A 26,452-nucleotide genomic window follows, 5' to 3' on the forward strand; every position below is an offset into this window, starting at 1 on the left:
GTTCATGTAGACCATGCACAACATGAGGATTTGGAAGGTTGGACTCAAGTGATTAGGAAAGGAAAGTATAAAATGGGTCAAAAGCCTTCTCTTAGCACCCATCAGGTCCAACCAAAAGTAAAGAAGACTCCTGACAAGGCTACCAATACTTGGACAAGGCCTAATCACCAACGTACAACACATGCAACTGGATCCAAAGTAAAATTAAGCAGGGGCATCAATATTGGAAAACCGGTTAGTGTGGCTTCTTCGGGGACCCGACATAATGTTCATCATCAGCAGCAAGGTGAGACAACAAATGGCACTGTGCGAAAGCGTCCTCGCCCAAACTCTTTGCAGAATTCACCAGTAGATAAGGATGGAGCATCGACGGCGGGTATGGTGCAAGTTTCGACGGAAAAAATTGGGCTGCAACTTGAGAGTCCATTAAAGGCAGGATCGTCGAAGACAGGGACATCATGTTGAGTCTCAGGTTTGATATTGGAGCTCTCTTTTTGCTGTTTTTATGGATAGTTTCAATATCATAGCCTGGAATGTGAGGGGTGCGTCTAACAAGATGGCCCGTGTGCATTGCAAAAATTTGGTGAGAATATATAAACCATCTTTCTTCTTTCTCTTTGAGACTCATACCATGTTTAATAATTTGAAAAATTTTTGGGATAAGTTGGGTTTTTATTGTGTTGGTATTGAGGAAGCAGTAGGACACAGGGGTGGCATTTGGTTTCTATCTTCTATTGCTAATGCTTCTTGTGTGGTTATTGATCAAATTGACCAATGTATCACAGTGAAAGTGAGTGTGGGTAACTTAGTTTGGCTTTGTAGTGCAGTATATGGGAGTCCTCAATTCGAAAAAAGATGTATGCTTTGGGATCATTTGCGTTCTATTAATTCAGGCCATAATAGACCATGGATGGCCGTTGGTGATTTTAATGAGATTGTGGCACCAGATGAGAGTACAGGTGCTTATTTTTCTTCTCACAGAGCTAGTCTATTAGCTACTACTCTAGATGACTGTGAGCTCTTTGATCTTAAAGTGACTGGTAGGAGATATACTTGGTATAGAGCAGTTCAGGCTGGCAGAGACTTGGCTAAAAGGTTGGATAGAGCTATAGTTAATGAGGCATGGATGACAATGTTTCCTGAGGGTTATTCTGAAATTCTTAGCAGGCTTCATTCTGATCATTGTCCTATTTTAGTTCATTGTCATGGTAGCCCCAGAGTGAAAGGTTCACGTTCTTTTAGGTTCCAAGCTGCGTGGGCAACACATCCTTCTTATAAACATGTTATTAGTAAGGCTTGGAATCAAGAGTTTGGAGGCGTTACCGAAAGGCTTAAGATGGTTCAACAGGCTTCTTTGGACTTCAACTCAAAGATTTTTGAAAATATTTTTGTGCGAAAAAAGAAGCTGGAATATCAGCTTGATCAGATTCAACGGCGTTTGGAGGTTACCGATGTGTTATCTCTGAGAATTAAAGAAGCTGAACTGAGGGAAGATTACAATAGACTTTTGTTGCAAGAGGAACTTTTTTGGTACCAGAAATCTAGAGAGCAGTGGGTCAAGTATGGGGATAGAAACACTAAATTCTTTCATCTTCAGACTTTGGTGCATAGAAACCATAATAGAGTACATGGATTATATGTTAGAGATGGATCTTGGTCTACTGATCCAGATATTCTTCAGGAAGAAGCCCTCTCTTTTTACAAGAATCTCTTTGGTACAACGGAAGAGGTTGAGGTTGATTGTTTAGAGGATGTTCCGATGCCCACTCTAAGCACTGAGGTTTGTGCTAGGTTAATTGACCCTGTCTCTTTTGCGGAAGTCAAGTCAGCAGTATTCAGTATGAGCCCTTTTAAGGCTCCTGGTCCAGATGGCTTTCAAGCTTATTTTTTTAAAGAATATTGGGAGATAGTAGGCACTGAGATTTGGAATATTGTCCGGAGCGCTTTTTTGGGAGAGTTCTTAAATCCTAGCATCATGGAAACTCTGATTGTGCTTATTCCTAAAATTGATAACCCTACCTTTATGAGGGATTTCAGGCCTATTAGCTTGTGTAATGTTATTTATAAAATTATCACCAAAGTATTGACTAACCGACTTCGGCCTTTTCTTCCAGATATTGTTAGTCCTTTACAAGGAGGTTTTATTCCGGGTCGTGGTGCTCCTGATAATATTATTGTGGCCCAAAAAATTCTGAATTTCATGAAGCACACAAAATCCAAGAAAGGTACTCTTGCTTTTAAAATTGATCTTGAAAAAGCTTATGATAGGGTGGATTGGAGGTTTTTGGAGAGTACTCTCATTGCTTTTGGTTTTCCTATCATCACTGTTAATTTGATTATGACTTGTGTCCGTGCATCATCTCTTTCTATTATTTGGAATGGGAATAGATTGGATAGTTTTGCTCCTAGAAGGGGGCTTAGACAGGGCGATCCAATGTCTCCTTACTTATTTGTGCTTTGTATGGAAAGACTTGCTTGCTATATATCTCATAAGGTGGTCGAGGGTGTGTGGAAACCAGTTTCTGTCACTAGGGGTGGCCCAAAATTTTCTCATTTGATGTTTGCAGATGATCTCTTACTCTTCTGTCAGGCTACAAAGAGTCAGGTCCAAATGGTCATGCATTCTCTTAACATTTTTTGCAAGGCATCTGGCATGAAAGTGAATCTTGAAAAGTCTAAAGCTTTTTGTTCTAAAAATGTGACTGCTCATAGAAGAGATATTTTTACTAGTGTTTCTTCAATACGTTTTGCTTTGGACTTAGGAAGATATCTTGGAGTTAACCTTAATCATTCCCGTACCAGTAGGGCTTCTTTTCATTCGGTGATTGAAAAGGTGAGGGGAAGATTAGCTAATTGGAAAGGAAGGCTTTTAAATAAGGCAGGGAGACTTTGCCTGATCAATTCTGTTGCAGCATCCATTCCTGTCTATCATATGCAGGTATCTTTTTTTCCAAATTGGGTTTGCGATAAATTATCTTCTATGATGAGACAGTTCCTTTGGAAGGGTCAAGTTGATGGTAAAGGTCTTTCTCTTGTTAATTGGAGGACCGTGATCACTCCAAAAAAATTTGGTGGCCTGGGTGTTAGAGATCCTGCGTGTGTTAATATATCTTTACTTGGTAAATTGGTGTGGCAACTTTTTCATTGTCAGGACAAGCCTTGGGTTGCTCTATTGAGGGCGAAGTATCTGAGGAATGAGGGAGTTTTAGATGGCCCTGTCCCTTGCAATGCTTCTCATATTTGGAAGAGTATCTCAAAGGCTTTTGGTGCTCTTAAGGATGCCTTCTCTTGGTGCGTTGGGTCACTTGATCAATCTTTTTGGTTTGACAATTGGAGTATTGAGGGCCCAATTGCTCAAGATATCCCTTTTGTACATATATCTGACTCTGATTTAACTATTAGAGACGTTTGGAAAGATGGTCAATGGAATCTCCATGATATTTTCTCTATCATTCCAGAAGATGTCAAACAGCGTTTGAATGCTTATAATCCGGATTTGAATGCTGGAGAGAGTTCGGGTTGGTCGTGGGGTGTGGCATCTTCTAGACTTTACTCAGCTAGGAGTGGGTACAGTTGGCTAGCCAAAAGAAAGTTTGACTGGAATGAGCATGATAATTGGTTGTGGGTATGGCGACTGCATATTCCTGAGAAGTACAAGTTCTTGATTTGGCTCAGTCTTCATAATGCTATTCCTACGGCAGAGTTTCATTTGGGTCGTGGTTTAGCTTTATCTAGCACCTGTCATCGGTGTCAGAATGGTTCTGAATCAATTCTTCATTGTCTTCGGGAGTGCCCTAGTGCCAAGGAGGTCTGGAACCTTTTAGGCCTGTATTCAGATAACTCAAATTTACATGATTGGCTCTACAAAGGTGCAAGGAGTGAAAATTTTTTTCTTTTCTTTTCGACCATCTGGTGGATTTGGAGAAGCAGGAATCATGACTTATTTAATATAGATGATTCATGGAGTGCTAGTAAAGTGGTGAGTTTGATTCGTAGTTCAGTAAGGGAGTTTCACACTATTTTTGCTATGCATCAATCTCTGTCTCCTCCTTCACTTTGTTTGCATTGGGTTCCACCTCCAGTTTATTCTGTTAAATTGAATTGTGATGCTAGTTGGTTTGCTCCTTCTAGCTATGCTGGTTTTGGTTGTATCATTCGCAATCCTGATGGATGTTGGTTGAAAGGTTGCACTGGGAAAGTCGAAGTATGCAGTGTTCTTTTTGCTGAATTGTATGCAATTTGGAGAGGTTTACTTCTTGCTTGGGAGAGTAAATTTCGTGAGGTTATTTGTGAAACAGACTGTTTAGAAGCTCTTTTCTTGGTAAACCAAAGAATGCTTGGTAAGGATATTCCGGAATGGGATTTGGCAAAGTATATACAGGAGGTTATGAATTGGAATTGGAGAGTCTCTATTCTTTTAATTCAGAGGACTGCAAATAGTGTTGCAGATTGTATGGCTAAAGCAGCTGCTTCTGTCGCGGATATTTACTCGAATTGGAGCCAACCATGGAGTGAGCTTCAACATCTAATAGATTTAGATATGACCCTAGCCAATTAATTTGGTTTTGTCTCTTTTTTTTCTTTCTTTTCTATTTAGTCACAAAAAAAAAAAAACAAGAACATAAACAAAAACGCCAATGAGTTATAGCTCAAATGGCATAGTCTCCTCATACTCAATTAAGAAGTTGCGGGTTCGAGTCTCCTATCTTTGGTTAAAAAAAAAAAGAACATAAACAAAAACATATAAAACAAAAAAGTCCACCCATCCCTAATAAGTTAAATGACGGTAACACGGCCAAGTCCAAAAAAAAAATGAGGGTAACATAGCAAAAGCAAAAGCAACATAGTTTAGTCCATGGAGTAATTATCAAGGTTCTGAAAATCGGACCGGTCATCAAACCACTCTAGTTACTGGTTTATTGGTTTATTGGTCTAATCGGTTTAATCGGTAGTTCAACCGAAAAAATCATTTTAGAATAAAATAATATATAAATTATAAATAAACATCCTAAAATATCTTCCAAATTTAAAACACTACACAAAAAATCATCAACCAAAAAGGATTTCAGATTAGCCAGATTAACTTTGTGATAAAGTACCAGAAATTTAATGGATTTCAGACTAATAACATTTATTTTTTCATCTTTACAGATGATATTAAATTCCGTATACATATACTATATATGGGTTTATTTTTTATTTTTTGGACCAAGTATTAGAAGCATTAATTATCACACACTGCATTCTTTCCCGCTACTGTTTATTGAGCTTAGCCAATAGCACTTTCAAGTTTCAATTCATCTACCAATTAGCAGTGATTTTCTAATAACAAAGTCAAAAACCAATTAGTTGTTTTTGGTCTTTCATCATGTATGTAAGTATGTTAATTAACAGGGACAAAGCAAGGTTCTGAATAACAAAATTGTTAGCACAAAAATTAATAAAGATTAATAAAGATAAACATAAGACTGATTATAATGAACAAGTAATAGTTTCACAATTTTAACATGGCCTGAAGTGATTTTAGTGGATGATCATGAACAAACTCTACTAAAAAACAGGATGAAAAACCAAAAAGAAAGGAAAACTTAGAAGTTGGAATGCTAGAACACTGTAATTGCTATTTAGAAAATCAATATAGTAACAATGTTATTGAGTTTACACATATATGTTCAAGACTCATCCCAAGACTCCTTTTTAACAAAACTAATCTCAATTGATATACCGGATATATATTTCCGATAACTAACAGAACTTAATTTTACTAAGTGATTTCACTATCTTTTGTACCCTTTGTCAAGTATAAATTAACTAATTTAGTTAATACACAGCTCCAAACACAGCAAGTAATCTGCTTCATACACATACACTCCTCAATAACAGTGAACTATGCTTCATAAACAACTCAAATTGTCAAAATCAGATTTCAAGAAATGCATAATTTATCAAGCATGGCAAAGCTAAGTTCTCAAACAAAATTTTAATTGAACACAGAATCACAACATAACAGAGCACAAAATACAGCAGAGTATATCACAACAGCATTGAGCAAAGCTAATCAATAATGAATTAAACATTCAATAATTAATCAATAATTCAATAATCAATATAATATCTGAACGAAAAATAAAAACAAAAAGAAAAAAAGCATTAGCAGTGAGTAGAGAAGCCATTGCCTTCTTCGATCTGAGCAGTCTGGGCAGAGTATGAAGAAAAGTGGTTGAGCGCGACGGACGACGGTGACCAGGCGACAAGCACGATGACGGACGGCGGCAGAAGCGTGGCTGAGCAGAGGTAGACCGGACGACAGACGCGGAGAACAAGGAAGAAGCTGTGATTGGTGAATGAGGAGAGGAGTTGGAGACTTGGATCACGACGACGACGACCAGACAAGGACAAAGCTCCTGAGCGCAACGGACGGCGGCGGAAGCTATTGTGAGCTAGGGTTTCTTTTTGGGGGAAGATAGCTTTGTTTAAGAGAGTGAGAGTTGAGAGGAGTTGGAGTGAACAGAGGTTGGAGAGCTCAAGAACGACGATGGCGCGACGAACGGCGGCAGTGTCTCCTTCCTAGCAGCGGCGGTGGAGGCTACTGCTTTTGTTTTTTGTTTGAGAGTGAGTTTGAGAGGAGGAGGAGACTGAACGCCGAACGCTTTCCTTTGTTGTTTTTATTTGAAACCCAAAACGGCACCGTTTCAGCAAAACCGGCTGGGTTTCGGTTCGGTCTGACCGGTCGATTCTCAGCCGGTTCAACGGTTTTTAAGCGGTTTTTAAATTAGCGGTTTTATAAGTTAAACCAAACCGTAATTGATTTAGTATTTTATTTTTAATTAAGATTGTTTATGTTTCACTCGATTTTTAGTATATTTTCACAATATGTCAAACTGAGATTTATCAAGATCTTAATATTAGAGAGTAGATACAACTTTTTTGAAAAAGAATGAGTTCGACTCAAAAATTACTTAATTATGATTTCAAAATAATTTATGTCGAAATTACTAATGATAAATTTATAAAAAAAAAATACAAACAACATTATAAGAAATAAATAATTAAACAAAGAAGACAATGAAAGTATAAAAAAATTGATCAAAGCAAAATAACAACAAAACTCAAAGAAAATAAAAGAAAAGAGTAAAGTGTTGTTTTTGTCCCCAACGTTTGGGGTAAGTCCTATAATTGTCCCTAACGTTTAATTCGTCCTATTTTTGTCCCCAACGTTCCAAAAATGATGCAATGTTACCCCACCGTTAATTCCAGTCACAGAACACTAACGGAGATGCCTACGTGGATCCCTTTGTCCACTCTGGCAAACTTTGTCCCTGGTGACCGTTACTGAGCATTTGAGAAAAAAAATTGGAAATTTAATTTAAAAGGATGTTGAAACCCTAATTTCATCGTGCGTCTCCTATAGCTTCTCCTTCTCACCATCGCCGTCTCTGTTGAAGTTGATTGCTGAGTCCATGGCTTCGCAGGGCTCCCAGGCGCCGAGTAGTAGCTTTGTTTCAGGTCGAAACAGCAGCCAAGGTCGTCGACGGAGAAGAACTTGTTACTGTGGGGAGAGGCCAGTGCTTGCGACTTCGTCAACGGCAGAAAATCCGGGACGGAGGTTCTGGGGCTGTGTTAACTATGGGGTAAGTAGGAAACTTTGCATCTGGGTATGGCTGTTATTTGGTTTTTTGATTGGAATTTTCTTTTGGTTTTTGCCTAGATTGGAGAAGAGTGTGAGTACTTTGTGTGGGCAGAGTCGGAGCAAGAGCCACAAGTTCCTCGATTGAAAAGAAGAATCACATGCTTGAAGGGTAAAGTGACAACAGTTGAGAGGATGTTGAGAATGGCAGTAGCAGTTGGTCTGGTTGGATGGACATGCGCTATAATTTTGCTGTGTGAAAAATTTTCATCAACAAGAAATGGGAGGTTCTTTTTGCAGTTAGGCTGCAGAAACATAGTGGCTAGTGTAATGTGTTGGCAATGTGTTGTCTGTAATTTGGTGTGTAATGTAACCTGTTGATTGAAATTTTTTGAATGAAAATTTGTTGTTATCCACTTTTATGTGTTTAGTTTACATTCTCATGGTACAAATATGGAGGTAACTGTCAGCAGAAATGATTAAATGAAACAGGAAAATAGAGCAAACATAAAGCATTAAAATCAACCATATGGCATAGATAGGCAATAGTCAGCAACTTAAGATACATACATTCCTAAGTAGATGTCTTAGAACTGGAAATATAAGTCAATATAGATGCTAAACAGTTTTACTATAGTAGCAGTAGCAAAACCAAATTGAAAACAGTTAGACCAACAACCATAGTTCCTAAGCTGATACAAAAGGCAAAATACAAAAATTGTAACAAGTGAAACAAAGTCATTCCACTTTCTTCCATGCTCTTGGTGGTGTCCTGGCCATGAACCTTAGCTGAGACTGGGTGACCCTCTTCACTGGGCTTGGCAGTACCCTTGTAGTTGTTGGGGCTGGTGCAGATGCAGTCTGTGATTAATTCACTTTGGCCCTTTTCAAAGCAGCTTGTGATTGTTGGGAGCTCACAGGTGGCTTCCTCTTTGGGTGTGAGGGTGGTTTGTTGTTGCTGCCCCTTTGCTTCCTACTTCCACTATCAGCAGCCTTACCAGAATCTGTCTTGGCAGATAATCTGGAACTTTTTCTGACTCCTTACCTGTTTCTACCCTTTGAAGTAGAAGTAGCAACATTGTTAACCTGGTGACAAAATAGAAACAGAATAAATAACCAAATACACAATTAGGAAACATAATAAACACATAATTAAAATTTGTTACAGTTGGATTTGGTGTGACTTTGCGCTTCTTTGGACAACTTCTTTTGTTATGGCCAGAGCACAAACAGTAAGAGCACTTTTGCTGTTGCCCTTCACGAGACAGTCCAGTCCTAGTAGCCTGCTCATCAGCACCTCTTGCTCTCTTCTTCTTTGGCCTCCCAATAGGTTTTCTATAAGTTGGAGGCAACACATCCTCGAACTGAGTTCTGTCCCAAAGATTTGGCCCATTGACTGGGTAGATAACATGCTGGTAGCAAGAGATGTATGCAGTCTTTTTGTAGTAGTCAGCAACATATGAATCCACATTGAAACACATTTTTCTTATGCATGTCATGGCATGTGCACAAGGAATTCCGGACAGTTGAAACTTTCTACATGAGCATTCATGATGCCTAAGATCAACCACAAATTTTTCCTTACCCCCCTGAATGCTAACCACCTCATATCTATCACGTCCAGCATACACACTCACCCATTGACCACTTAGTTCGGCTTGTTTTTCTACCTTAATCCTAATTCTGGGCAACACATCTCTATTATAAGGCACTATTCTGTCCCTGTTGTCAGCACAACGTTTCATGATGTAAACCCGGATATCCTCTAGCATAGTCACTATTGGCTTCTCCCTAGCCTCAACCAGAACAGAATTAAAAACTTCACACATATTGTTAACTAAAGTGTCACACCTAGGTCTACACTCAAACCTGTGACGACACCAGTATTTTGTTGGAATCTCCATAAGATAGTTGTATGCTCCCTGATCCACCTTCTGTATCTCACTCATCCTCCTTTTCCATTATTGAAGATAAGTTGCCTTGGCAGCATTCCACATCATTAGCTTCAACTGGAGTCCTGGATATCTCTTCTTGAAATTTGCATACAGATGTCTGACACAAAATCTGTGGTCAACTCCAGGCAGAAGCTCCTCAAAAGTTGGCACCAACCCCTGTTTTGAGTATAAGAAAAGTTGTGACAAAACTTATGAATGTTACATGCTAACTAGAACACTTGTAATTAAGTATCAAATAACATAAAACACATGTAATTAACTAGAACACTTGTAATTAAGTATCAAACAAAATAAAATACATGTACCTTCTGTTGGTCAGACATGAAGGTGCAGGTCCTGATTTTGTCTACTCCTAGGTCATCACACAGGTGCTGGAGGAACCATGTCCACGAGTCCTTTGTTTCAGCTTCCACAACTGCATATGCTATTGGCAAGATTTGATCGTTTGGATCCCAACCCATAGCAGTCAGTAACCAACCTCCATAAGGTGTTTTCAGAAAACAGCCGTCCAACCCAATTATTGGCCTACAAGCCATAAAACTCCTCCTACAAGCATCCAACATCACATATATCCTCTCAAACCTGGGCCTTAAATCTACCCCTGACACTGGTCTTTCAGAAGCAAATTCAGGAGGCCTCTGAACCTTCAGATGCGCTGATGACCCAGGGTTGGTCCTCAGCAACTCATGACAGTAGTCATACAATCTTCTGTACTGCTCCACATATGTCCCCTGCAACTCATCTAGAGCAAAATGTCTAACTTTGGAGGCCTTAGATTTGGTCAACTCCACATTCCATTTTGTGTATGCTTTTCTCATTAGTGTGGTTAACTTAATCTTTGGGTTCTCAGCAATTTTGTTCAAGAAAACCTTACTCAACCACCTTGCATGCATGATTCCAATCTTCAGCTCCCTAGAGCAATTGTGCTTGTTGTTGCAGCTCTTCAACTGCCAACTACGCTCATGCTTCATCTTTCCACAGTATGCATACCAATCACATCCCTCCACACATTCCACCTTAACCCTCTTCAGATCCACCTTTGTGAATCTTAAACCCCTGCCACTGCTGACAGCATATGCAGTGGCACAGTCTTTGAACTCCTCCCTTGACACATACAAAGTTCCCACCTCCCAAGTGTATTCACTCATGTTCTTCAACGGCCTGTGTATGGGATACCTCTTTCCCGGGCCATCCTCATCATCACTGAATGGAGTATCCAGAAACTCCTCACTGTTATAACCTGTATCCTCATCACCAAAACCCCCTACAACTTTTTCCTTACCAAGATTTTGTGCAGCTGGTTGTGATGATTGACCATGAGACTGATTGGGTGCAGACTCTTTTTCTCCCTCTTCTGTGATGTTCACATCAACTAAGCCTTCAGCTCCCTCCCTCTCATCATCACTGTCACCAAAATCAAGACTACCAAGGCTGTGAGTTGATGCATTCCCAGCAATCGAATCAGAAGTCCATGAGCTTTCACTCCCCCTGGGTTCATAGTCATTATCTTCAGATGTCTCACTCCACTCCTCATCTTCTTCAACAGCATCATCACTCTTAACAACCTCACAGGATCCCTCACTCATAGACCCAACCTCTTCCACTTCAGTAGGCCCATCATTAGGCCCATCAGTAGGCCCATCAGTTGGCCCATCAGTAGCTGCCTTTGACCCAACACCAGGGCCATCATACACAACAATTGGGCCAGGCCCAGCTTGATCACCTTCTTCAGCAGGAGCAGTAAGTTGCCCAGGTTGCACAACTTCTCCCACCTCACTTGTCTTGTGCACAACATACACCTCAACCATGTCATCCTTTACTCCAATTCTTGCCATATCCATTGCATCTTTGTCGGTTTTAAGCATGGTCAAACCGTCCTCTAACACAGCATTCTCAGCTTTATACCACATCGCAGCAATATCCTTCTTCAAATACCCCTGTCTACTCACTATTTCATACACCTCAATCAAACTCCATTCATCCTCATCACAGTAGTCTACGATGGACGTCTCCCCACCCAAATACCTAACAGTACCTCCTTGAAGCCGAAACATCCCCTGGTGATAAATTTTAACACTAAAATGACTCATCTCTTCCGCTTCTGTTCCTATGACACAAACCATAAAACAACGGTAATCAATGTACAGAAACACAGGTTCAAAAGACTCTACTAACATCAACAACCCCAAACCCTAAGAGCAATAACATTGCAATCTCAGAAACCCTATGCATTAACATTTTCACTTGCATGAACTATTCAGGCCAAACGAAAATCATACATACATTGCACATACCTTTTCGCTCTGTGCCGTTTCGAAGTTTTCAGAACTACCAACACGAGGCAACGCTCTCGTGTGTAGGTAGCACACAACCACCAACTCGCTTCAATATGTCTTCTTCCTTCCTAATCGAGCGCGAAGAACAGAGGAGCAATAATCAGTAGGGTTCAGGAGGTGTGGGTGGAATGTGAAGTGTTTCGTTTTCCTTAAACTGCAAGCGTTTCGTATGGTCAAAGAAAACATTACGCGCGAAGTGAACCCCCAGTCAATACACACGTTTGGGGTTACTAACGCCTCGCGTCCACGTAGGCATCTCCGTTACTGTTCCGTGAGTGGAATTAACGGTGGGGTAACATTGAATCAATTTAGGAACGTTGGGGACAAAAATAGGACGGATGAAACGTTAGGGACAGTTTTAGGATTTACCCCAAACGTTGGGGACAAAAACAACACTTTACTCTAAAAGAAAATGTACTCACATACACTTATACTCCATTTTTCCGTTGCGTCGCTGGAATTGGAAATTTTGTGAGTTTACGTGATGATCTAGTATTATTAGTTGAAGTCCCTCACTTCTTCTAAATTTCTACTATTTATAAACCATAGGCTTGTCATGAAACATGTTTGTCCACTATCTTACTCCTTTTTTTTCTCAGCCATAACCTTACTTTTGACCATGAAGAATCTTGTCTCCTAAATTTTGACACCCACGTCTTCTTTGGTCTTCAAATTCCACGTTTTCTTTAGCTTACTCCTTAAATTTAGTACCTATATTCTCCATTATATTTATCCTAAAGGTCAAATAGCAAGCCTTGATGCTTAAAAAAAGGAAGTAACTGTCTTTCGATTTCGACTATCCTTGTACCACTTTTCTTTAACTTCAATTTATCTGTATTTACTTTTTGTAGTCGAAATTATTGGTAATCGAAACGCTCTCTTCTTTTTTCTTTTTTTTTTTACCAAAGATATGAGACTCGAACCCGCAACCTCTTAATTGAGTATGGAGAAACTATGCCATTTGAACTATTACTCATTGACAATCAAAACGCTCTCTTGTCAAAAAATATTCATGTTTTTGTACCAACCGTTTATAATAATATAAAAAAAAAATTAACAATTTAGTATTAAGTTTCAAAAAATAAAACAAATCATCAAAATCACCCATAAAAAAGAGCTAAAATTCAATCCAAGTTGATCCAACATGCTAAACACAAATCGGATCCTATATATATTTGCCCAAATCTGAATAGATCCGTTCCGTTTACACCCATTCTTAAACTTCTATCTTATCATTAAAAAGCAAAAAGACAAACACAAGCTCACATGCAGGTAGTAGAGTTCGGTACAATACATACTGCTACTACTGGTGTTACCATTATTGAAGCTAGGAAAAGAAAAGAAGAGAGGAAGTTGCAAAAAAATAATTATCATCAAAACAAAAACCAAACTATAACACTAGTGATAGATTCAGTTTCCCAAACGCTACCAACCGTACCCAAACATACATGCACTCATCTAATCTTGACCAGAAACGCTCCTCAAGTTTTGCCACAAATATCTACATACACATACACTTTTATCACAGCAAATTAAACAAATGCAACTTGGTGGCATATAAAATAAACTTTCACATACATAATAGTGTTTATTTTTGATGTACTGATAGTGTAAAATATTTTATACAATTGTTTTATATTATCGTGCAATCACATTCGTCTGTATTCATACGGTCAATAAAAATAATAATTATTTTTTATAATGTGACATTATGTAATTAGATACATATATAAAACTATTTTATACTAACAATGGGTGCATCAAAATTAAATTATACATCATAATCCTATTAACAAAATAAGATTTTAATGTGATATGATTATGCATTCTTTAAGACAAATTAATGAGCCTACAGGCTGTAGTCTGTAGTAGATAAAAAAGCACGATAAGGGGATAAAGCGAGCCTTAATTATAGGTTTAGACTTTAGAGTAGTGTTTGAAAATTGGGACAAAAAAATTAAGAGTAAATATTTAAAAGGTCTTCCTAAAACATATATTTTAAACACACAATAAATAATATATTTAATTTTGATATACGGTGAGTGTAAAACAATTTTATTTTTGTATTTAATTATATAATCTCACGTAATAAAAATAACTACGGTTTATATTGAGATGCATGAATAATTATCCAAAACGTTTTAGATGCGATTGAATGAATATGTAAAATGTTTTATACTAAAAAAATTAGAGTTATTGTTTAAGTGAAGTCAAATTGAAATTGAAACATAAATCAAATGTAAATTGATGTTTTGTTCGAAAACAAAAGTTATGACAATCAAATTTTGATTGTTGTCTTGTAAAAAAAAAATTAATTTATAGCAAAGAATTAATCTTTTTTTTATTGAACCATGCTTTGTTCATTTTAATGATTTTATGATATGAATTCTATTTTATCATACAAATTTTTACTCTACTATCTTTTCGGAGTTTTTTTTTATGAATTCTTATTTTATGTTATAATTTCGTTGGTAATCATAAAAAAATAATTTTTCTTTAAGATATCTATTTGTGCTACGAATTATATGTAAATTGTCAAAAGAAACATTTTTACATAATCTAAATAAAAAATATTAATTGGAACTTAAAGTTGGTAGAAAAGAGAAGACAGTTCTCCCCAATTCTAATTTAAAGTATGCTCGTATCTATTGATTAAATAAATGATTATTAAGAACGAAATAATCTATTAATTTTTTTTGTAAGTATATATCTCCTTTTGATTTGCACAAAAAAAAAAGACTAATAGGAACAAAAATATAACCCTATCAATTTCTCTCTCTTTTTTTTTTGGAGGGAGATTTTTTTAATAAATTAAAAAAAATATGTAAATCTTTTTGGTAACCTAAAATAATGGGCGGAGAATTATAAAGATAATTTTAAAATATTTTTTATTGAAGAATAAATCTATTACTTAATAAAATTTTTATTTTTAAGGGATAAGACAATTTAAAAAGACCTTTTGTATTATTTAGAATATATATAAATTAATTTTATTTGTCTTTATTTTAGTTCCATGCTTTCTTCTCTTTGTAAAAAATTAATTCATTAAAATTAAATTCTAAAAAGAAATTTACCAAAAATTATTGAAAAGAGATTTTTTTTTATATTTCAATACAATAAATATATCAAAAACTTAAAAATTCTATTATTATATTTTTAAAATATACCTTAAACTAAATTCATATTTAAATTAGTTCTTAATGCATTTTAGATTATTGGACATGTTGATACTAAACAAATATTTATTATTTTTAAAGTTTTTGAGAATTATGAGACAAATTAATTCTTTTGCTATTTCTAATAAAAAAATTTAATATGTAAACAACTAATTTTTTAATAAATTTTATTATAAGATAAGTAAATTTTTCATATGTGTTGAAATTAACAAAATTCTGAATTATATTTGTAATTTATGTATATAGTAATGTGTGTTAAGAAAAAGAAGAAAAACATCAGGGAAACTCTTTAGCTATTAAGAGTCAATAATGGTGGTTGAAGAAACAAAAAAATAAGAAGAAGAAAAATTTCTAACTATTGAAATAAGAAACAATAGTGATTAATTGGCAGTATAGGGAATGAAGATGCATGAATGAAAAGACTAAAGAAGTTGAACTTAATTATTATTGAATGGCTGCTGTGTTGTATGTGCAATGTGAATATGGCCATCCTTAATAAGGAGTGGGCACCATGTGTTAGATATTAGGGATTTAATACCAGAGATTTGAAATACTAAATAGAAGATAAATATATACTTATTTTGAGTTTATAGTTATCGTATGAGTCTAGTAATTAGAAGAGATAATATTTATATAAAGAATTTAGTACTTAAAAATAGCTCATGATGAATTTATTAGTCAACAAATAAATTAGATGAATATGTAAATCTTTTTTATAAGATGCATATATAATTTAATCAGGTCTTAATCATTAAATATTTAAATACAAAAAAATATTTTATCATATATACTAATCATAAAATCTGAGATCCAATAATACATAATAATATCTAAAATCTAAAATCCAAAATCAATTACTTATCACTTTGTGACTTACAAAAATAAAATACTTAAAACATTTAGTCTATTTTTCCAAAGACAAAAAATTATTATTATTATATATATATATATATGAAAACGCCTCTTATCACTACTTTCCTTTCAAATTTGGGAGTGATTCAGAAAAGTCTTAAACATGATGATATGATAAAGCCAACACAGTTAAAAGGACAAGTTCTGTTGGTTGTAGCGAGTATGCCATCATATCATAAGCAACTTTCATAGGCATAAATTTAATTAAAAATTAAATTAAATATAATTTCACTTTTTATTTTTAAAATATTATTATAAAAGAGTTAATCACTTTCTAAACAACCGAGAGAGCAGTCGTCTGACAAATTATTTTTTAAAATAACAAAAATGGGTAGAGAATCGAATATAAAAGCTACATATTTACTCAACAATGAAAGTATTAAACGGTTAGTACATAAATCTATCTAACAATTCATATTCATATTTTCTTTTTACCGTATTTATCAATCTAACAAATTAAAGACTAATTTTTCTTAGATCTAAACTCTATTTAAGAATTTATTGTTAATCTATAGTTATTACATAAATAGATTAGTAAACTATCCATCAGACACAAAGATATGACATAAAGAACAAAGTTCTTGTATTTTTTATTTTTAATAGAGATAATAAAAATGGAGCCAATAATTGTACTTGGATTGGTTTTAAAAATTCCCAATAAGTGATAACGAAGTATCTATATATCTTGGTTTCTTGAAGTTCAAATGAAGTTTTCTGGAGAAGACAGCTCCTTATCTCGTACTCTGTTTAAAAACACACACATGTGATTAGTGATCTAGTTGTGCAAGATTCCAAACTCTGAATTATTGAGAGGATGGATGGTGAATTGGTGATCCCCACTCGGAATGCGCCAAGTTTCTTCAAAGAGGTTCAGACTAGGAAAACATCGTTATTTACTTTAATTTTTAATGAAAACCAAAAATGGGAAGCCAAACAGAATGGGCCACCGTCGTGGTTGGCAAACAATCCTTGACCCCCCCAGGTAGATAGTTGTGAAAAACCTCACAAAACGACAAAGGATAAAAGATTTTTATTTTTTCTTCGAGATTATGTGTAAATAAAAATTTATATATAGATGTCTTCGTATATAAAATTGATAGTTAAGAGCCGTTTAATGATATTATCATCTAACGACTTTTAACTCAACTTCAACTGCACCTATATACCTTTCTTTGTTTTTACTAATTTGAGAAATATTATATATTTGTATATTTTTCCTTTTTAGTATTTAAATTAATTTAAAATAAAAAATATTTATCTTTTATACAATAAAAAATATGCATAAAATATTTTATAAACACTATTTTTCGACCATATTTTATTATCTCTTCAGATAGATTAGAATAGACTATAAGATAGATACATACAAGATAGTATGTATATGAATAATTTGATTTTGAAAGCTCTAATTTTCAAATTATAATTGATTAGGCATTGAATGTTATATAGGAAAAAAAAACCTTTTTCCTTAGAGGAAATTGACAAATTTGTATAAAGTAGTCTTTTTCTCCAGGAAAATTAGTGTTCATTATTGAATGTCTTTTTCAGATAATCGTATAAGTTGAGTGAAAATAACTGTAGCGATTTTTGGGAAAAAGGACCCTTTTTTTCTTTAATGTTACGTTGTATAGAATAAAAATACAAAATTACAAGATAGTTAAGCCATATTTTAAAATATCAATTTAAATTTAAGGATGAAAAACATGAAATAAATAAATTAGGTAGAGTTTACAATTTAATCGATGATTGAAAAAGTATCTAAATGGAAGACATAATATAAACTATTTTTTCTAATAATAAAATATTTATTATTCACTAATATATAACATTATAATAGCCAATGAGTTATAGTTCAAATAGCATAATCTTCTCGTACTCAATTAAGAGGTTGTAGGTTCGAATTTCCTATCTTTGGTTAAAAAAAAAATATAACATTATAATAAAAATTTATACTAACGTCCAATTAAATTTTGACGTTTTTGAGATACTTAATGAAAATAGGTCAAACTAAATGCATTATATTCACTAACATGTCAATACATTACTATATATTTGTACAAATCCTCACATAACACCTTGTCAATTAGAGATAATTTGACTTACATGGCATAATAATGTTTTGATTAGCGCACTCTTACGTTAACATGATGCAAGTGTTCAAATCACGCAAATCAAATTTATTTATATCTTATTATCTTTAAATATATAAAAGCATTTTAAAATACGGCGAAGAGGCCAAAAAAGATTTTGCGTGTGTAAGGCCACCCGTTCTGACCATCATCACCGGCCACCGCCAAAACTATAAGACATAACGTTCACGTCTTCACCCTATAAATTCGAGTCCTTACCACGCCACTTCTCTCCCAACAGATTTAAGAAACAACTCTATTTCTGACGTCAGCGAAATTAAATCAAATTGAAAACAAAAGAAAAGAGCGAGGACCAATTGAAGAAAAGAGATCGACCGTTGAATATGGAGTCGTTGCAGAAGAAGGTTGTGTTTGACGGAGAAGCGGCGTCGATGATGATGAAGGAGCTGAGAGGGAGCTTCGGTTCTGGAAAGACTAGAAGCTACGAGTGGAGAGTGTCGCAGGTGAAGGCACTGCTGAAGATGGTGACTGACAACGAGAAACAGATCATCGATGCTCTTCTCTCCGACCTCGCCAAGCCACCGCTCGAAACCGTCGTCTACGAGGTCAATCTTTTCACTTTCCTCTCTCTCCCTTCTCCTCAATTTTCTTTACGCATTCTCTCTCTATATTAATAAAATAATTTTATACGTGTATTTAATTAGTAAAAATATATTAATAAAAATAATTAATTTTATATTAATTATTAAAATAATTATTTATAAAAATAAATATAATTTTTCACACGAATATATAAAATATTTTATACAATTAATATATTAAAATTAATTTTTTTTCATAGTTACTTCTGAAACTTCTATCTTTTGCATTCTAGTCCCCCTCCTCCCCCTTAATTAAAATTTGGGAAGTGTTGTTCTTGCTTTCTGAATTGAGATAGGGGAGAGAATAAATTAAATAATCATTGGTCTCTGGTTGGTAGAAGATGAACTCTCAGTTCTTGAATGATATTTGTCTGCGTGTGTATTATTTAGTTAAAATATTCCATTGTCGATGCATGAATGTTAGATTTGCAATAAATGACTCTTCCACTTAATATATCTTGTATATTCTACTCAAAAATAAATAAATAAATAAATAAATAAAATCATTTTTACCGGCTTAATTCATGTTAGTTATAACTATTTTAAATATATTACTATGAATTTCAAGCACGATGTATGTATTTTTAGAAACTGAAATTACAAGGAAAAAATCTTGGCAAATATATAAAATTAAGAATTGACAAAATTATAAATATACGTATACTTTTTTTTTAAAATATGCTGGTTTGTTTTCTTAAAGGTAAAGTATAACCATGATTACTCTTCAGAATATATAAAATTAAGAATTGACAAAATTAATAAATGTTCAACATTATTAAAGCATTATTTCAATAGCTTTTCTTTTGAGGGTTGATGATTTCATCAAGTATAAGACTGTGTTAAGGCAAAATTTTTTAATTCATATACGTTCATATTAATTCTATACTAAATCTTTAAGGATTTGGATTCTCTAAAGTTTGAATTTTACTTTAGAGAGTAAAGTGTGATTCTTCTACTTTTGAATAATTTCTTTTTCATATTTATTCTTAATCCCACCTATAAAATCAATGTTTGTTTGAAGGAAAAATAGAAAAAAAAAATGATTATTTTTCATTGTTCATTTGTTTGATTGAAAACTACTAATTTTTCTTTCTCTACTTTCAATACTATTCATTCACTTTTTTCAATATATTTTATAATATAAGAGTAAAATTATTTTTTTATAACATTTCTTCTTTTCTTATTTTTCTTTCATCCAAACACAACTAAAAAAATAAAAATCTACTCAATTTTTTTTCTTTCCTTTTTATTTTCTTCTTTTTTATTTATTTCCTTCCAACCAAACATAGCCTAAGTGTCTGGAGTTCAATCTGAAGATGACAGCAATACAGTTGAAACATCAGAAATCAAATCGGTGCATGACGTGAATTTCATTAATTCTATCTTACCTTCGTTAATTCAAAAATATTTTAATTCTTTCTACATTTTTGGTTTTTTTTTTGTCGGTGGATTGGACAACCCCCAATTCTAGGTACACAATACACACCTACACATTCCTCACATATTTACCAATTTTTTCTTCTCGTTGCAGCTGGTAGGACTCGTATTAGATTCAAACGTATAACGTATTACACTATTTTATGTGAAAAAAAAAAATTCAAACTTAAAAATCCAATTAGCTAAATCCAATATACACTTGAAAGCTAAAGGTCCAAAATTTGAAGTCTGTTCTCTGGTTCAAGTCCAACAGTGACTAACTAGTCCATCAGTTTAATAATAAATTGGTTTAATTTCTCAACCCAATCAAGTTGCAAACAAAGTAATTTGAGCGAATTAATAATTCTAAAGCCCAGCCTGTAATAATTTTTTGGATTTTTGTTAAATTGTATGTTGCTTGATTCTTATTTGAGTATTTGTAAGCGTGTGGCCTGATCGAGTTTTAGCACTTCGGTCAACCTTTCACGATAAGGGTTTTTTTTTTTTTAATTTTAAAATGTTATTTTTATTTTAATATAAAGGTAAAACCATGACAAACGAGAGGATGGATTTTTCTATAATATTCACACGAATATGTCGTGTGAGTTTTAGTTTTTACACAAATTACACGTGTGATTTTGCAGTAATTGGAAAAGGACACTAATCTATTGTAATCAAGATGCTAAAATCTTTGTTAAATGTTAGCTTCAACTTGCGACAGTTGCTACTAAAGCAAACATATTTTGAAACTCTTGACAGAAACAAATGTGGAGGAAAATCCTAATTTCCCTGCTTATTTTTTCAGATTGGAATGTTTAAAAACTCATGTGAAGTCATATTGAAGGAATTGAAACAATGGATGAAGCCAGAGAAGGTATTTTACCTCATTAGCACATCAGAATTGACATGGATACTGATTATTAATATGCCTTATTGGTTACAGAGTTTATTTAATTTATGACATGAATTTCCTTTCTCCTTTTTAATTCAGGTCAAAACTTCAATATCAACATTTCCTTCTTCAGCTGAAATAGTACCTGAACCACTTGGGGTTGTGTTGGTCATTTCTGCATGGAACTATCCAATTTGTAAGTTATTATTCAGTTGAACTTGTTTGATATGTTTGATCCTAACAACCTATATGACGATTACATATTAGTTATATATTTTATCTTCTTTTTTCCAGTGCTGTCTCTTGATCCAGTGGTTGGAGCCATTGCAGCTGGTAATGCTGTGGTTCTAAAACCATCAGAGATTGCTCCAGCAACTTCATCACTGATGGCTAAACTGTTAGCAGAGTACATGGATAACTCATGTGTTAGAGTTGTTGAAGGAGCAGTTGATGAAACAACTGCACTCTTGGATCAAAAGTGGGACAAGATTTTCTACACAGGTTCTTCATTTCTCCCGTCATTATTCCAATTTCCTTGGATGAAGTAAGAATGTTGCAGTATCCGAGTTTCTGCATGGATAAAAAGTCATAATCAATTATTGAATTTGTAGGTAATGGAAGAGTGGGACGCATAGTCATGGCTGCTGCTGCAAAACACCTTACACCTGTTGTTCTGGAGCTTGGAGGAAAATGTCCAGCAGTTGTTGATTCAGATGTCAATTTACAGGTATTGACCATTGGCCATGATTTTGATCTTTCTTCAGTAACATTCTATCATTTAGGCCTTCTTGAATCTCATTCTTGATTCAAACTTAATTTGTATCTTACTAGGTAGCAGCTAGACGCTTAATTTCTGGCAAGTGGGGACTCAACAATGGACAAGCTTGTGTTTCTCCAGATTATGTTATTACAACAAAAGACTTTGCTCCCAAGTTGGTATGATTTATTCTTCGAAATAAAGTATTATTTGAATGCTTTTATTATCTTGAAATAATAAAAGAGAAGCCAAAATATTCATTGTTTAAAACTTAGATGGAGGTTTAGAATGATGATTTAAGATGATATTGTCATAGCTTATTGTGTTTTGTGCTTCTTATTTCTAGGTGGATTCTCTTAAGACTGAGTTGGAGAACTTCTTTGGAAAGAATCCGTTGGAATCAAAAGATATATCCAGAATTGTGAATCACAACCACTTTGCTCGCGTAGCGAAGCTTTTGGACGATGAGAAGGTTTCCGACAAGATTATTCATGGAGGCGAAAAGGATGAAAGCAAATTGTAAGTACCCATTTTGCATTTTTTACTTTAACTTCATAGCATCTGTGAAATTGTACTATATATTGACACCATCATTCTCTTGTATCACTTTAATTTCAGGAGGATTTCTCCCACTTTACTATTGGATGTTCCACATGATTCTCTGATCATGGGTGAGGAGATATTTGGTCCATTGCTTCCCATCATCACGGTAGGAATAATTTAATCAAGGCACCTAAATAACTGTTTTATATGACATTGTTTTTGCAATTTGTTATCAATCTGCAATAGTAATTGATATGTGCTTCTTTGGAAGATCAATAATGATGATAGATGATTTTTGTGTAACAGGTGAATAAATTGGAAGAAAGTTTTGATCTGATCAATTCAAGAACAAAGCCTCTGGCTGCATATATATTTACAAACAACAAGAAGCTGAAGGAGCAGTTTGTGAAGAATGTTTCTGCAGGGGGCATGCTTGTCAATGACATTGCCTTACATGTAATGTTCATTTGTCCCTTTTTTTTATAATCTCTTCAATCAATGCATGTGTGTGTGTGCTAAGAACTAAATAACCATTCAGAGTTGGAGGGTTACCCTTATTTCGATTTTAAATGAAGAAGAATCATGATATAATATAACCTTCTAATAATGTTTCTAAAGATCACTCTCATAAAATGTTTATGTTTCACTCCACCAAAATATTTAAGCATCTCAGCTAAGAAGATTGAGGATGCATCCATATATGAAGAATATTTATAATCACTCATTTTCTATGTATTCCTAAAATATGCAAATATTAATATGAAGTGAGAATATTGTTCATCTCTGTTTTGTTCTCTTTTCCTGGTGCAGCTTATTGTTCCCACGTTGCCATTTGGGGGAGTAGGAGACAGTGGAACAGGTTCATACCATGGAAGGTTCTCCTTTGAAGCGTTTACTCACAAGAAAGCAGTTCTTTATCGTGGTTTTGGTGGAGATGCATCACTAAGGTATCCTCCATACACAGAAACAAAACAGAGGGTGATGAAGGCACTCGTTAGTGGTGGTATTCTTAGCATAATTGCTGCTCTTTTGGGATGGTCCTCCAAGGCTTAATTTGGTTTGTCATATTAACGTTTTTTTTTTTTTTTACTTTATTTCTAATTCGCCTCCTTGTGTATTAAGAATGTGTGATATTCTTTTCTTTGTTTTGTTTAATGAGAAAATCAATAAGCAAGGCTTGTGCTTGAGATAGCAAATATTTTTTTTTTGTGTTTTTCTGAACTCCTGCATGAACTTGACCATAATCAAAATTGAAATTGTAAACAATGCAAGCAGATAAATTAAATTGGTTTCTTTTCTACAACTTTAATTAACAATTAATCTGCAACGTTACAAATGTACATCTTTCTCATTCTCAAATCTTAACCTACCTGATGAATGAAAACTTAATCTATTCAATAATACGGATAAACAAACAAATAAATAAATAAAATGAATGAATGAAAATGAATTAAAAAAAAAAAAAACTCCAACTGCTATTGAGAATGAAGACTACTCTTGTAATATGCTAACAACCTCAGCCCGTTGTTGATCAGTGAGATATGTTGGAAACTCAACAAGAAACTTAATTCTCAAGTCTCCTCTCTTGTCTGGATCATTGAAAATTGGCATGCCCTGGCCAGAGATTACTTTCTCAAAACCAGGGAATATGATATCTTCTTCAAAACTCACGTTCATCTCTTCTCCACCCAATAATGGGATCGGTATTATGCCTCCACTGAGTGCTTTTACTAAAGGAATTTCAAGCACCAATTCCAAATCATCACCTTCTCTTCGGAATAATTGGTGCTTTTTCTCCCATATAGAAAATATTACGTCTTCTCGGTATAAACCAGCTCTAACATTTCCGGAACTTTCAAATGTAATTTTTGTACCAGTCCTCCATCCTGGCTCCACATTTAACGTTACGATCTCTTCTTCTTGAGACATTTCCCTATACACCATCAAAATCAAGAGGATTTATCATTTATGAGGGATAGGATTTATTCGATAAATTATCAAAGTGGTAAAACTCGTTACATACTTTATAGTTCCACTGTAGTTATTATTTTAACTGCATTTTAGAAGTTCTTCAAGTGTTAAGTAGTTAAAACCATTGAATGTTACAATTGTTACATATGATATATAGATTCTGCAAAGGAAAAATAAACAAGTGAAATTCACATTATAATTATTTATTTATTTATTTTTTGGTTGTTTAAATAATTATTTTTTTATTTTAATAGAACTAACATTTTGTTGCTTTCATTAAACTAAAGAAATTTTCTTAATAAATTATATAGCTTTTATCATGAAGTTACGTCCCAACAAATTTAAGTTAACTATTTAAGTACCGTTATTTTCATGTAAAATTGATTGATTATTAAGAATATCAGATAATAATTTAGTTAAATTTATCAAATTATTTAATAATTATTAAAATTAACTTCACATAAAGAGACAATTACATGTGAATGTCTACCATATTTTAATATCCCATCACAAAAAGGTTATAAAGCTCTCATACAGTAATACTATGTCATAATACTTTTTTGAAAAATTAAACTGAGAAAATAAATATATGAATTTCTTGTTATATTCTAATAGTTTTTAACAAAATGCAATACTTAGTATTGTAAAACTTAGAAAGAGGAGGAAAGATTGGAAAGAAGAAATACAAATACTAACCCATTAGGAGTGATGACATCTCTTTTGATCTTGAACTTCTTAATGCATCCATGGCACAACTCCTCAAGGGTGCACTCAACCGTCATCTCGATGGGTTGCGGTTTTAGCATCGCAGACGATGAACTGGAATACATGATTGTAGAAGAGAAGCTCTTCCGAGCACTCGAGCTTCTCGAGAGTTGCGGCGGCGGTAGGTTGAAACTGTTGCAACCGCTGCCATTTTTGCTCCATAACAGTGATGCGGGTATGGATTCACAGCTTCTGCTAGCCCTATGTCTTTGTGAATGCAAGCTTGATAATCTTCTTGAACTCGTTGATGGACCATTATTGTTGTTTCTAGAACCATCGTCGTTATTCGATCTGAAATTGTCATTGTTTCCATTGAAGCAGGCACCCGCTTCGCTAGCTTCATCAAAATGTTTCTGTTGCAAGGATCAAAATAGATTTTTCATTGACGTGTCTATTTCTAAATCCATTTAAGTAGAAATTCAGGTGCAATTGGCTTCGTATAAAATTAATTATCGAGAGTCGTTAAATAATTTGATATTTGACTAAATTATAATCTAATAATTTTTAACTATCAATTTCAGACAAAAATAACTGCACATGAATTTTCATATTAAATCAGCTGCAAAATGAAGCTAATTAATCATGGAAAACCTAGATTATTATGAAGACGTTTTGGTAACATATTGCTAAACTAAATCTTTATGTATTAGTATTAATATATCATCACATATTTGATAACCCTATTTGTGTGATTACCTGATGATGAAGATGGTTGTGAGATTGTTGGTTGTATTTTCTCGTTGAGGATGAAAATCGTTGCTTCTTACGACGTAACCATCTTTTGAAGATTGATTTGTAGGCTTTGCATAATTTACGAAGGGAATCTAAGCCAACGACGCAGGAAGCTTCCACCATGAGAAGAAGGAGAAAAAGAAAGAAAGAAAGAGAGGGAGGTAGAAGAGAATACGGGTAAGAGTAACAACGTCCACAAAGAGAGGTGAACGAATGCATGGAAACCCAAATATTGGTGGTGCCTGTTTATATATATATAGAGGCTTTTATTAGCTACTTCCATCTGTTATTAGCAAAGCAAAGACTTTATTTAATTTTTCTTGTTTTATTAAATACTTTTCCCGGTGTTTAAAACATACAGCTCAGATTTTTTTGTGGGGTCAACTTACAGATCACATTTGATTTGGGATGGGATTTGACTACTAACCGTAGTTGTAGAATTAAATTACCGCGTTCATTTCATCTAATTAACTTCAACGTAACCCATCCACGATGAGCATACAATCTTCTACCCTTTTTCAATTTTTTATCTGATGAATTTCTTTTCCAACATTTTGAAATTTTATTACGTATTATATTTAAAATAAAAATATTATTTATATATTAAAATTAATTAGTATATTTGTGTATATATATATA

At 34.1% G+C, this 26,452-nt stretch overlaps 4 protein-coding genes across 4 annotated transcripts; 1 reads left to right on the forward strand and 3 right to left on the reverse strand.

The window, feature by feature from the left end:
- Positions 1–8,258: 8,258 nt before the first annotated feature.
- On the reverse strand, positions 8,259–9,456 carry LOC148554267 (uncharacterized). The gene is made up of 3 exons (XM_088495060.1): positions 8,794–9,456; positions 8,673–8,713; positions 8,259–8,319 (listed from the first exon to the last, which is right to left on the reverse strand). The coding sequence occupies exons 1-3, from the start codon at positions 9,454–9,456 to the stop codon at positions 8,259–8,261; spliced, it is 765 nt and encodes a 254-aa protein (XP_088351186.1).
- Positions 9,457–9,588: 132 nt separating this feature from the next.
- Positions 9,589–11,168, reverse strand: LOC148554268 (uncharacterized). Its single transcript, XM_088495061.1, has 2 exons — positions 9,888–11,168; positions 9,589–9,738 (listed from the first exon to the last, which is right to left on the reverse strand). Exons 1-2 carry the CDS (start codon positions 11,166–11,168, stop codon positions 9,589–9,591), a joined length of 1,431 nt encoding a protein of 476 aa, XP_088351187.1.
- A 6,856-nt stretch (positions 11,169–18,024) lies between these two features.
- On the forward strand, positions 18,025–23,541 carry LOC107606046 (aldehyde dehydrogenase family 3 member H1). The gene is made up of 10 exons (XM_016308012.3): positions 18,025–18,701; positions 20,959–21,027; positions 21,145–21,241; positions 21,340–21,546; positions 21,657–21,772; positions 21,877–21,981; positions 22,149–22,321; positions 22,421–22,511; positions 22,652–22,801; positions 23,156–23,541. Exons 1-10 carry the CDS (start codon positions 18,480–18,482, stop codon positions 23,396–23,398), a joined length of 1,473 nt encoding a protein of 490 aa, XP_016163498.1. The 5' UTR covers positions 18,025–18,479; the 3' UTR covers positions 23,399–23,541.
- LOC110264390 (uncharacterized) lies at positions 23,330–26,032 on the reverse strand. Its single transcript, XM_021106372.2, has 3 exons — positions 25,778–26,032; positions 25,013–25,434; positions 23,330–24,278 (listed from the first exon to the last, which is right to left on the reverse strand). Exons 1-3 carry the CDS (start codon positions 26,030–26,032, stop codon positions 23,837–23,839), a joined length of 1,119 nt encoding a protein of 372 aa, XP_020962031.2. The 3' UTR covers positions 23,330–23,836.
- Between the last annotated feature and the right edge of the window lie 420 nt (positions 26,033–26,452).

Source organism: Arachis ipaensis, chromosome B7 (assembly GCF_059453495.1).
Source record: "Arachis ipaensis isolate K30076 ecotype BB chromosome B7, ASM5945349v1, whole genome shotgun sequence".
Taxonomy (NCBI): Eukaryota; Viridiplantae; Streptophyta; class Magnoliopsida; order Fabales; family Fabaceae; genus Arachis; species Arachis ipaensis.